The 13,951-nt window shown below is 39.3% G+C and overlaps 1 protein-coding gene across 4 annotated transcripts in view; it reads right to left on the bottom strand.

Annotated features, from left to right (window-relative positions):
- Nucleotides 1-13,951, bottom strand: part of GPR22 (G protein-coupled receptor 22) — a 183,553-nt gene that overhangs the window by 15,953 nt on the left and 153,649 nt on the right. For all 4 annotated transcript variants that reach the window (XM_085895315.1, XM_085895313.1, XM_085895314.1 and 1 more), the window contains exons 3-4: nt 11,610-11,919; nt 103-513 (exon numbers count right to left, since the gene is read on the bottom strand). In XM_085895315.1, coding sequence (XP_085751441.1) covers nt 103-513; nt 11,610-11,741 — 543 coding nt within the window. In that variant the 5' untranslated portion in view covers nt 11,742-11,919. The remainder of the gene's footprint in view (nt 1-102; nt 514-11,609; nt 11,920-13,951) is intronic.

Here is a 13,951-nt window from a genome sequence, read left to right as displayed (position 1 = left end):
GACTCGACTAATTCATGGAAGTATGCTAGCAACTGGGCAATCAATAAAATGAAAAAGCAACAACTACAAAAGTTTCATTGCAAACTCCAGTTCTTGGCTTACCTCAATAAAAGGAATAAGGAGGGCGAGGAAGGAGAGAGACCATACAATTGCGAGTGTGACAGCCGCACGGCCTGGTGTGAGCACACGATTTGCTGGTCGCACAGAAATGTCATAACGATCAAGGCTCACGACCAGAACACTTGCAGCAGTGGCAACACCAGCAAAGGAAGCACCAGCTTCGTGAGAGCAGCATAAGAGCGGTAGAGCATGACCAGGTGGAATGAGGAGTAGAGTGATGGTGAGAGGCACACAGGCTGTGCAGATGAGCACATCCAGTATATGCAATGACACTGTAACAGCATTGCTCACTGAGCTCATGAGGCCTGACTTTGCACAGTAAAGTGCCAGTACAACCAAGTTGCTGCTTAATCCCAGGCCCAGTTCGAGTGTGAGTAGCGCTGTCAGAACAACCTGCAGAGAAATATACAAAGAGAAGTGGATTGGTGGTATTAGGTGTCAGTAAGGGAACGAAAGTAGCCTCGGGATCATAAAGAGCCATCGACATATTATGTATGCAAAATTTGTGGAATTTTTCAAAGTGTCTCACATGCATCAACACTCCCCCTTCCATTTCCAAATTACACAAATCTCATAAGAACAAAGTAAACTTACATTGACCACCACCCCACCCCAGTGCATAGTTATGATTTCTTTATTTTTTTGTTAGGGGAAAGTAAATGCTTTTTCAAACTTTTTGTTGTTGTTGAGCATAATTATTTGCATTTCGCAAGGTAACTTGAAATTTGCATGTTTCATGTGAACAGTATTTTTCAGATATATTAATCAAGCTCTCCAACATTCATCAGCAAGTTCACAAAACCTTCAATTAACATAGCCTCAAAGCCAAAGTTTTAAATGTCCCAAGCTTCAGCGAGTTTAAATAAATTATATATTTATTATAGATTTATTATATTTATTTGAAGATGTCGCCGATGTATGTGTCACGGTCGTCCATGTCCTGATTAGAAAACAAAACAAACATTGAGTAAGGACGACATGGTACAAAATTCAAGCAAACAAATAAATTGCTGTTTAGCTCCTTTTCATTGTGTTTCAAACCAATTATATTCCGGTTCATTTATGTTCATTTTCATAACATAAAAAGTCAAACACTGCTAATTGTGTGATTAAAATCTGTTGAAAAAACAACACTTAATTTGAAGTTCATATTTTCAAGGAGCAACAGAATCTTCTTCGTTTGCAAGTGGCTTAAATTTGCAGGGTAGCATCATTGGTTGAAGGGGGCAGCTGTGCTGCTGATGCAATGCCATCTGCTGGTGAGGGCAGGAGTTTGGAATTTGGTCAAGGTGCCAGCAATCTCATGCCTACTCTTCACGAAGGACACTGTGGGATCTCTAACATCTACCAACTTATACCGGCACACGGGATACCCATTTAACATCCATCTGAGGGATGGCACACACATTGATGAATCACCGTTTGTGAAACGCAGGGATGACAGTTTACAGCTGGGTCGGGATTCAAACCCAGGCTAGACAGCTTAGAGGTGAGTAGTGCGTACCTCTCGTCCATCCTGTCATGCCAGTAACAGAATGATTGGCCATTATAGAGATATTCTGCTGGGCCTCAGTGCTGCTGAAGCATCTCCAAGTGAGTCTAATTGTTGGAACCAAAACATTATCCACAGAAGAAATGTTATTCTGTAAATATTTTATGTTTTTGTAATACTAGCAGAAAACAAGCCCTACGGGCGATCTTGTTAAAAGCATTCAACACATTCTTCTGACACATATCTTTATTTGGGTGGTGTATAGGCTACTGTCAGCAGTCTCAATCACTCCCCAAAAAAATTAAATAACCCGGGTTACGTGCATGAAGCAAATACATACCGACTGCTTATCTATCTATAATTCCAGCAATCTGTGTGTGTGTGTGTGTGTGTGTATACGACCACCGTTTCTCGACGACCGCCGGTCCGATCTGATTGAAACTTGCCAGGAATATTTCCGGGGCCGCGCGGATGTGCCTTATCAAGATTTGATATTAATCGGACGAGCGGTTCCCAAGTTATGGCCATTTATCTGTCAACCAATGACAGGACACGGTGCTATGACATCAGAAATGACGTCACAATTATTTTTTTTTGCACGATTGACGTCAAAATTCTTCTTCTTCTTCGTCTGGTATGACGTCACAATCAACGCTGGGGACCTTATTATGTGCCTTTTCAAGGTTTGATATTCATCGGACAAGCAGTTCCCAAGTTACGGCCATTTATCTGTCAACCAATGACAAGACATGGTGCTATGACATCACGAATGACGTGACAATTAATGTTTTTTTTTTTTTTGCACGAGTGACGTCACAATTCTTCTTCTTCTTCGTTTGTATGACTTCACAATTGACGCTGGGGACAATTGACGCTGGGAAAAATGTGCCTTTTCAAGGTTTGATATCGTGCTTCATCCGTTTCAGCTGTTTCCCAAGGTTTGAAAGCTGTTTTTTCCCAAGGTTTGAATTGTTCAAATTATTAATTAATCCCAAGGTTTGGGGGGGCGAGAGAGAAGGGACGAGAGAGAGGGGGCGTCACAATTCGAGAGAGGAGGGGGCAAGAGAGGGGGCGTCACAATTCGAGAGAGGAGGGGGCAAGAGAGGGGGTGGGAGAGGGGGTGTGAGAGGGGGTGAGAGTGGGGGCGAGAGAGAGGAGGGAGAGAGAGGAGGGGCGAGACTAGGGGGGGGGGAGAGAGGGGATGAGAGAGGGGAGGGGGAGAGAGGGGGCGTCACAATTCTTCTTCTGCATTTGATATGACGTCACAATTGACGCTGGGGACCTGAGTATGTTTCCCAGGTGTTTCCCAAGTTATGGCCATTTATGATACGGTTCGTCCGATCTAATTGAAATAATGCCCCAATCCAGTCGTCGTTTACGAGAGTGAAGGAACGAAGCTGCACCTACGGGCCCGCACTAGTAATTAAAAACACCTCACTGCAATGGAAAATGTGGGGACAGGAATACTGCCAGTCATTAACAAAAATAATCATCAAAAAGGTAAATTACATACAAAATAACTGCCATCTGATAATGATTTAAATTAACCATTCAATCACAAAATGTAACTAGAGGGGGAGCACTCGGTAGAGTGCAAAACCTCCGCTGCCAATACTGCTGGGTCACTGAAGTGAACCTGATATCCTATTCATTCAATTTGATGTCAACAGTGCTCACAGAGTTATAGTTTGCAACTTTCCCTTTTACTTTTAACTTTTACATACTCAATTCATTTGTCATAACGAGACTCCTTGAGACAGAAATTGATTTTACGTGGGTATATCCACCTGAAGTTCCAAAATCAGCCGCAATTATAATTTTGGCATGTTTTTTGTTGGAAATCACTTATAACATGTAGAAATGCAAAAAAAATCGAAATTTTGTTGAAAAAAAAGTTGCAAAATTTTTTTTTTCTCTAACAATTTTTTTTTGGGGGGTGGGAGGGTTGGAAATCACTTATAACATGTAGAAATGCAAAAAAAATCGAAATTTTGTTGAAAAAAAAGTTGCAAAATTTTTTTTTCTCTAACAATTTTTTTTTGGGGGGTGGGAGGGTTGGAAATCACTTAAAACATGTAAAAATGCAAAAAAAAAAAAAAAAATTTTTCAAAATGGCCGCCATAGCGGCCATATTGGATTTTGGACCAAGTCCAAAATCTAATGGCATGATCCTTGGACCATACCTACTCCCCCCACCAAGTTTCGTCGAAATCCGTCGAGGAGTTTTTTTCTGTAATACTGTTCACAAACAAACAAACAAACAAACAAACAAATAAACCAATGTCACCCGCAGGGTGACCCGTATCTTGCCAAAAGGTGACCACGTGTGACTTCTTTAAGGTCACACTGAGGTGAACAGAGCTGCTATCCACCAGGAGCGACTCCTTGAGGAATATCTGCCTACGTGAGATTCCGATGAGAATCGTTCTACAGAGTAACCATGAAAAATATGCTTTTGCCTCATAACGTCACCAAATGATGTCATAATGTCTCAAGCTTGACATATCTAGAAAGCACTCATCAAGGTGTTCAATTTGCGGTACTACACGATATGGTTCCTAAAACTTGAAAATTTGACCTTGGGGTCAAATATGTTTGACCTGAGGCGCTAACCATGAAGGTCAAGGCCAATCGCCACCAAAAATTAATCAGCTGAGTGCCAGACCATGAACTATGTTCCCATGAAGTTTGAAGACGATCCGATCAAAATTACTCAAAAAATAAGGGTTTCGTCGACTCCCCTGATTTGCGCAAAGTGACCTTGACCTTTGACCTTGACCTTCAAAATTTTATGCACCGGAAAGGAACCTCTATAGGCCTCTGATATGCGAAGTTACAAAAATTTCCAATGATAACTGTGCTCTGCAGAGTGATTTATATGTGATTACAGACCAAAAAAAAAAAAACAAACATATGAAGGTCAAGGCCAATCGCCACCAAAAATTAATCAGCTGAGCGCCAGACCATGAACTATATTGCCATGAAGTTTTAAGACGATCCGATCATAATTACTCAAAAAATAAGGGTTTCGTCGACTCCCCTGATTTGCGCCAAAGTGACCTTGACCTTTGACCTTGACCTTCAAAATTTTGTGCACTGAAAGGGACCTCCATAGGCCTCTGAAATGCGAAGTTACAAAAATTTCCGATGATAACTGTACCCTGCAGAATTTTTTATACGTGATTACAGACAAACTAACAAACAAACAAAAAAAAACATACAAGCTGACTCACATATCTTGCAAAAACTTCGTTTTGGCAAGATAACAAAGAAACAAAGGGGTGAAAACAGTAACCTCCGATCTTCGATGTCGGAGGTTAACAAGTCGAGGTACCTGAAAAGTACACCACCCCCATGCCAAATAAATAAACAACAAATCCTCCAGCGCGCGACATTGCTGGGGCACCTGACAATGCCGCCATACAGCACATGTAGATGGAATTGGGAGGGAGTGGTGTACAATAATTGATTGATTAATTAATTACATAATTAAAATAAATAAATGATAATCTTAAAATAATTAATTTCTTAATCAAGTGGCGAATAGCATACCAAAACCACCAGTGTTTCATCCAAATCTATAACTTTTTGAAAATCAAGTACTTCATTGAAAAATGAATAATTAATCAATTAATTAATAAATCAAAAATACACTTCATAGCCAAACCACTTGGTCATTGTCGTGTCTAAATATCAGTTTCCTAGCTCAAAAGGTGCCTGAGATATTGCCCAGATGAGAAAGAAAAAAATAAAATAATTAATCAATCGATAATCAATAATTAAGTAATTAATCAATTAATTGATTAATCAAAAAATACCGTTTTTGCCACAGCACATCTTCAATTTTATCCCCAAATTTCAGCTTTCTAGCTCAATGGATGGCTGAGATATCGCCCAGACAAACAATTACGAAAACAAGAAAGAAAGAACACAAGAAAACAAACAAACAAATGGAGTAAAAACTGAGTACTCCCTTCCGTTAGTGTGTGGCGATGATGTCGTGCATCGCCTGGATATGGAACTTGGAAGGAGCGGTGTCCACTATATTTGATTAAGTATGCAGAATTATACATGAACCAAACAAATGAAAATGACATCCACTCATTTAAGAACCTGAGTCACAAAGATTCTCCCCATTTGTGAAAGGAACACATTACAATGCCATGATCAAATAACTAACTTTGTAATCACAAGTTGGAGTTAAAAACAAACAAACAATCAAAATGCTTGACATGAAGTCGTGAATCGAGTTTCACAGTTGCTTTGAAACTGATTATCAAAAACTAATTTATATTTCCTCACAGTTCAGCTTTTTAACTCCAGCTGATCTCTTTTCTCCAAGTAATTTTCCCCAAGCAAAGCAACACTGCCTTTAATGCTCAGGTGCAGATTTGCTGAAGTTATGTGCTGTTGTAGTTTCAACTGATCTTGAATTTCGCAAAAGCAATTTACCCTGATGTTGAGGCTGCCATGTGTCAAGTCTGAAGCATGAAAACAGATGCTCAACTCATTCCATAAAACACTTAGTAGGCTCTGTTTGGCTGTTGGGCAGCTTAAGGATAGAAACCTAATACACAATGACAAATAGTGCATTTCGTTTTTCTTGCATATTAAAATAATCAATAAGAGTTTACACCGATGGTCACATTTATATTACAGACAATTATAAGATGTTTAGCCCCCAGGAAATATGATTTCGCGAAAAGATGGCAATTATGTTTTAATCATGATGAAACGTGCCTACCTGTCGCTCCACTGATGAATTTAATCAAAAGACAGCACGTTGTTGTTCACAAACATATTGCATGTCTATCTGTGAATCTCAATGAGGATGTAAAATGAAGTGAAAGACATGATAAAAGGATCTTTTATAACATGTAGTTGTTGCTATTGATGCTGTCGTGGTGGCTGCTGTTGTTGTTGTTTGTTTGCTTCTTCCATGGACATGTACATATATATATATATATATATATATATATATATATATATATATATATATATATATATATATATATATATATATACATATACATATATACATATACATATATATATATATATATATATATATATATATATATATATACATATACATATATACATATACATATACTAGCATGGATCGGCTCACTGCGCTCGCCTCTCCACACGTCGTTGCAAAGAATGACATCACAGATTTGCTGTGTGGCATGATTTACCCCAATCATACCACAAACATTTCTTCTCCACAAATTTACTTGTATTATTGGTGATATTATATTTGTTTGAAATTTGATTGTGATATAAGAAGGTCCATGTGGTCTAAATGGTCAAGGTTCTCAGCTATCTAATCTGTCTGAAGGGTGTGAGTGGTCAAAATGGTGTAAAGGTCTAAAGGGTCTTTTGGGACTTCAGGGTCTTTTTGGTCTATAGGGTCCTTGGGGACTTCTGGGTTATTGGGGTCTTTTGGGTCCTCAGGGACTTTTGAGTCCTTGGTATTTTTGTACCGTTATTTTTGTGTGATGGTCAAAATGTCCCCGACTCTAAATGGACATATCTCGTGCTTTTGATACAATCTGGCATCCTGCCTTACTCTCCAAACGGTATGCCTATGGCATCAAAGGCCAACCCCACAAATGGCTGACTGACTTCCTCTTCTCTCTCAGCCAACATGTGGCACTCAACAGAATTCTTTCATCTCCTCTCCCTGTCAAGGTTGGAGTGCCCCAAGGCAGTGTTTTGGGCCCAGCCATATTCCTGATTTTCATAAATGATCTCTCCGAATCTCTGACAAATCCTCTTTTTCTATTTGCTGATGACTCCACCCTCTGCTGTAACATCCCTCATCCTTCAGACAGGAAGGCTGCAACTTCTTCCCTCTCTTCAGACAATGAAAAAAATCACAATATGGTCAAAAACTTGGAATGTCTTTCAATCGTGACAAATCTCACACTCTTGCTATCTCTCCAAAAGGACTGTCCAAACCCTCCTATCTACTTGACTAACAATCCTCTTGAGGAAGTCCATTCATTCAAACTCCTGGGTATCACTATTATCCATGATATTTCTTGGATAAACCACATTTCAAAGTTGGCCTCCAAAGCCAGATGCCGAATGGGCATTCTCCGTCATACGAAGTCCTTCCTTGGCACACCTGAACTCCTATCCACCTATAAGCCTTTCATCTGCAGCTTGATGGAGTACTGTTCTCCCCTCTTGGCTGGCTCCCCTACCTCACATCTTTCTTTGCTTGATGTTGTGGAAACCAAGGCCTTCAAGATTATTAGAATCTCCCACAACAAAGCTGAGTCTATGGGTCTGTCATTTTGCCATCACAGACAGGTCGGTGGTCTCTCTGTCTTCTACCACCTCCTTTCTAGTGTTGCACCCTCTACTCTTTCCATGCTCTCCCCCCCCCACAGGTTTCTGCAGGGCACACACACTCCATCATCAACTGCCTTCTGGTGAATCTACCTAAATCCAGGATCACTGCTCAACTCCACTCATTTGTTTCTCTTTTTACTGCCTGTGGAATCAACTTCCACATTCCCTTCAATCTCATTCTTCCATCCAGGTCTTCAAGACAGCTGTTCACCACCATCTCAGATCATCTCCAATCCAAAACCATGAGCTTTTTTGCTAAATGATGTTCTTTTTGATCTTTTTTAACTACCTCCCCTCACCCCCACCCCACCTCAATCCCTCCTCCTTCCAAGTTTACAGTTTTCTCTCCTGAAAGTTTCCTTCAGAGTCCATCCTGTCTATACAAGGCATCCTCTCCTGCCCTCTATTCCTCTCCACACCCATTGTTTGTCCCCTCCCTGTCTTGGACTTCAGCTCTGCTGTTGCTGTCTCCCCCTCTCTGCTGTTATTTTTGTCCTGTTGCATCTTGATCCGCTCAGTGTACTCGTATAAGCTCTTCCAAGAGCCTCAACTATGTGTACAAAAAAAAATGTTGTTGAGTCAGCACAGGTTGTAACCTGCTACTCGGTAACCATGTAAACCGGTACTGTGCTGTTCATGGTCGGGTCGTCGGCAACTAAACCGGCAACCCCACCCGGGAAACCGGGTGAGGAGGGTGTGTGTGTGGACACCCAGCAGGATTAAAAATAAGACCTGTCAAAGGGCGGAGGAGGTCATGGAAGAGCCAACGGCCATTTACACTCCCTCCTCGGGTTACAGGTTGGTGGTATGCAAGGGCCTGCTCACCGTAAAAATTTAAGCTCCATTAACTTCATCATGGCAGGGCAGCATCCAGCCCATAGGTTGCAGTGGGCATACGTCAAAAAGAATGGTACAAACCCTCAAGCAAGATCGTGAAGGCCTGCCCTTCCCTATGATGGTTCTCATGGACCCAATGTGCGTTCAAGCTTGAGGTTTGGGAGTTGGAACATTGGTTCAATGGTGGGAAGAAGTATGGAGGTAGCAATGGAACTGAGAAAGAGGAAAGTGGATGTGTGTTGTGTGCAAGAAACAACATGGAAAGGAGGTGGAGCAACATTCGTTGGTGCGATGGGGGTCAGGTATAAGTTTTTGTGGTCAGATGGTGATGGAGCTGCAGGAGTGAGAGTTTTGATAAAAGAGGAACTGAGTGGTAATGTTATTGATATAAAAATAATTAGTGACAAGATTCTAGTGGTACATGGTAAGCAATTAATTTGTGTGATAAGTGGATATGGGCCGCAGGTGGGATGAGAGGAAGTTGAAAAAGAAAAGTTTTATGAAGATGTGATAGCAGAAGTGGAGACCACGGGGCCAAAATAATTTTTAATTGTCACTGGTGACTTCAACGGTTATGTGGGTAAAGATGCGGATGGCTATGAAGGTGTTCATGGCGGTTTTAGTATTGGGAGGAGAGATGATGAAGGAAGAAATTTATTAGAATTTTACATGGAGGCGGATCTGGGTGTCATGAACAGTTGGTTCAAGAATGAGAAAAAGGCAACATTTAGGTCCGGTGGAGCAGAAACAGAGATCGATTTTATGTTAGTAGGAAAAAGTTGGAGAAAGAAAATTCGAAATGTGAAAGTTATTCCTGGAGAACTCCAGCACAGCTTGGTGGTAATGGATGTGGACAAAATAGATGAGGTGGAGAAAAAGAAACAGCAAAAGAGTAAGCGTACAAAGACCTGGAAGCTGAAAGATGGAGAAGTAAAAAGAAAATTTGATGAAAGGATGGATATTCTCTGGAAGGAAAAGGAAGAAGACGGAGATATCTGGACAAAGTACAAGAATTGTGCTCAACAAGCAGCAATTGAAGTTTGTGGTGTTAGGAAAGGAAAACCACGTCATGGTGAAACCTGCTGGTGGAACGAAGAGGTGAAGGTGGCCATCGAAAGAAAGAAAGCTTCAAGAAGATGCAGAAACAGAACACAGAAGAAAACAAAGCAAGATACAAGAGAGATAAGAAGAAGGCGGTTACAGAAGCCATGAAGAAAGAAGCTGAAAAAGAGTTAGAACAGTTGCAGATGAACAAACAAGGAATTTTTCAGAAACCGAAAATAATGAAGAGGGAATCTCGTGACATCACTGAAAGCAACTCAATAAAGGATAAAAATGGGAGGATTTTCTTTGTTGATGAAGATAGAAGAAGAATCTGGAAGGAGCATATGGAATCCATCATGAATGAGGAAAATCAGTGGGATGGTTTATAGTGGAAGCTGAAAGAACAGAGGGCTCTGTGAAATAAATCTCAAAGGAAGAAATAAAGAAAGCTTTGGAAAGTATGAAGAATGGAAAAGCAGGTGGTCCATCAAGCATTACGAAGGAGCATTTTACATCGTCTCCTCATGGATTAGAAGTATTACATCAGGTTGCAAATGAGATAATGCAAGGTAAGAGCATGCCAGAGGATTGGAAACAAAGCACCTTGGTAAAGGTGCTTTGGGTAAAGGTAAAGGTAAAGGGGGTGTCATGGAATGTGGATCGTATCGTTGAGTGAAACTACTGGAACATGGAATGAAACTTGTGGAAAGAGTGTTAGAGAAACGACTCAGGGAGGTGGTGAAGATTGATGAGATGCAATATGGTTTCATGCCAAGAAAAGGTGTGGTTGATGCGATCTTCAGAGTCAGGTGCATGCAGGAGTGCTATCAAGAAAAGTAAAATAAATTATTCATGTTTTGTGGACCTGGAAAAGGCGTTTGACAGAGTCCCCAGGAAAGTCATCGAATGGGCGCTACGCAAAATAAATGTTCATGAGGCTTTGGTGGAGGTTGTAATGAAACTTTATGAAGATGCGACAACACGAGTTCAAGTTGGTAGTGGTTTCTCTGAAAATTTAAATGTGGCTGTGGGCGTTCATCAGGGATCGGTGCTTTCGCCGCTCCTGTTTGTCACAGTACTCGACGTATTGTCAGAGTCAGAAAGAAAAGGTGTGTTGTTTGAATTACTTTATGCGGATGATTTAGTCTTGATTGCAGAATCAATGGAGGAGTTGGAATCACAGTTCAACAAATGGAAGAGGGCGTTTGAAGGTAAAGGTTTGAAAATTAACATGGGGAAAACGAAAATTATGGAATGTGGTGAAGAAACAGGGGTTATTGAATTGGCCAAGAAAGATCCATGTGGAGTTTATGGTGAAAGAGTGGTAAGTAATGCCATCAGTTGCAGTTCTTGTCACAAATGGATTCATGGTGGATGTACAAATGTGAAAAGAGTGACACAAAGAATGGATGGTAGTTTTGAGTGTAAAGCCTGCATCAGAAGGAGAAATTTAAGCCATCAGGATCAGGATCCGGATTCGGAGCAAAGATTGAAAGATGTTGAGAGAGTAAGCAGATTTTGTTATCTGGGTGACACCATCAACAGTAGTGGAGGCAGCGAGCTTGCAGTTACAAGAAGAATGATATTGGGTTGGATGAAGTTCAACGAGCTTACATTAGTGATTATATAAGTAACTGTACCAAATATGTAGCCCTCAACAATATATTGACATAAAGTGTGTGCGTTGGTGTGTGCACGCACACGTACATCTACATGCAAGCACATGCGGCGCAGATATATTCATCAAATATACCTGCAAGCTGAGTGGAAAGATGTGATTGTCGCTCCAGTTTCTCTCTTCCGTGCTGTTGTTAACTTCTCCAGGTGAAGCACTGAGCCCCAATTGCATGCCACTCATGTTTGTGCTCACGTTTTCCAATCTCATGTTGGTCCTTTTAGACGACCTTGTCCTCAGTGAGAATCAAGAGGTAGCATGTAAGCAGAGAACCATGAACCACTGCCAAGCACGGTTTTCCGCAGGCTCCGTAACCATTTCAAGGAAGCCATTACCTTGCAGCATAATGGTCGATTTACCACTGAAGCAGTTTTCAACCTTTTGGAAACTGGTGGAGAACAAGATTGATATGTGATCAACAAAGCAAACAATCGTTGATTATTTTAAACAGTAAGTATACTGAATGTTGTACAGCGATGATTTTTATGTCATGGTAGTTATACCAGCCATGTCAAATACAGAACCTGAAAACAACAGACTGTCCCAGTAAACAGTGACACACCCCTAAATCGTAGCTTCAAAAAAAAGTTTTATTCATTGCACCTATTTCAGAGGGAAAATTAACCCAAACTCTGTTCTTAATTATAAGAACTACACACAATATCACTGAGCCACCTTTGTCATATCTAATGTCTATAGACAATCTACACCCCTTTCAAAATTTTAACCTTTTGTTGACTTATAGCCTGGAATTAAATTGCATCAAATCAGACTTTTTCCACCTTTATTTACACATCGTAACCCAAAAATTCGAAGTGAAAAACAAATTCAACAAATTTCAGAAAATTAATTAAAAATACAAAACTAGAGTATCTTGCTTGGAGACTTTCTTTTGGCACTGCAGATATATATATATATATATATATATATATATATATATATATATATATATATATATATATATATATATATATATATATATATATATATATATATATATATATATATATATATATATATATATATATATATATATATATATATATATATATATATATATATATATATATATATATATATATATATATATATATATATATATATATGTATATATATATATATATATATGTATATATATATATATATATATATATATATATATATATATATATATATGTATATATATATATATATATGTATATATATATATATGTATATATATATATATATATATATATATATATATATATATATATATATATATATATATATATATATATATATATATATATATATATATATATATATATATATATATATATATATATATATATATATATATATATATATATATATATATATATATATATATATATATATATATATATATATATATATATATATATATATATATATATATATATATATATATATATATATATATATATATATATATATATATATGGAAACCACCCGCCCACCCCACCCCCACCCCCAAGTTAACACTTGGTGGAAGCACCTTTGACAGAAATTACCACTGCAAGTCTGTTGAGATAAGTCTCTACCACCTTTGCACACCTTGATTGGGCAATATTTTCCCATTCTTCTGTACAAAACTGTTCAAGCTCAGTCAAGGTGTGTGGGGATGATTGATGGACAGCAATCTTCAAGTCAGGCCACAGATTTTCAATTGGATTATTGGTTGGGGCTCTGACTGGGCCACTCAAGGAAATTTATCTCTGTTCCTTAGCCACTCCAGCATATCTTTAGCTGTGTGCTTCGGGTCATTGTCATGCTGCAAGGTGAACTTCCGTCCCAATTTCAGCTTTCTTACAGAGGGCAGCAGGTTTTCCTCTCGGATTTTTCTGGATTTTGCTCCATCAATTTTCCATTCTATCCTGACAAGTGTGACAGTCTCTGCTGATGAGAAACATCCCCAGAACATACTGCTGCAAAGACCATGCTTAACAGTAAGGATGATGTTCTTTGGGGTGATATTTTGTGTTGGGTTTGTGCCAAAAAGTAACATTTTGCATTTATACCAAGAAGTTCCATCTTGGTTTTGTCAGCCCACAAAACTTTTCACCATATGGTTTCAGAACCTCTGCAGTGGATTTTTGCATACCTCAAACGGGACTCCTTTTTTTGTTGGATCTTTTTGAGTAATGGCTTCCTTCTTGCCACCCCACAAGACAGGCCAGACTTGGAGAGTGCTTGGGATATTGTTGTCACATGCACACAGTGACCAGTCTTTGCCATAAAGGCCTGTAACTCTTTCAAATTTGCCATTGGCCTCTTGGTGGCCTCTCTGATCAGTCACCTCCTTGCTTGGTCAACCACTTCGGAAGGACGGCCTGATCTAGGCAGAGTCTTGGTGGTACCATGTGCCTTCCACTTTTTTTAATGATTTCGTGACTGTG

Source organism: Eptatretus burgeri, chromosome 9 (genome assembly GCF_056783735.1).
Source record: "Eptatretus burgeri isolate ZD-2024b chromosome 9, Ebu_testis_v1, whole genome shotgun sequence".
NCBI lineage: Eukaryota > Metazoa > Chordata > Myxini > Myxiniformes > Myxinidae > Eptatretus > Eptatretus burgeri.
This window is presented reverse-complemented; position numbering and strand designations above follow the sequence as displayed.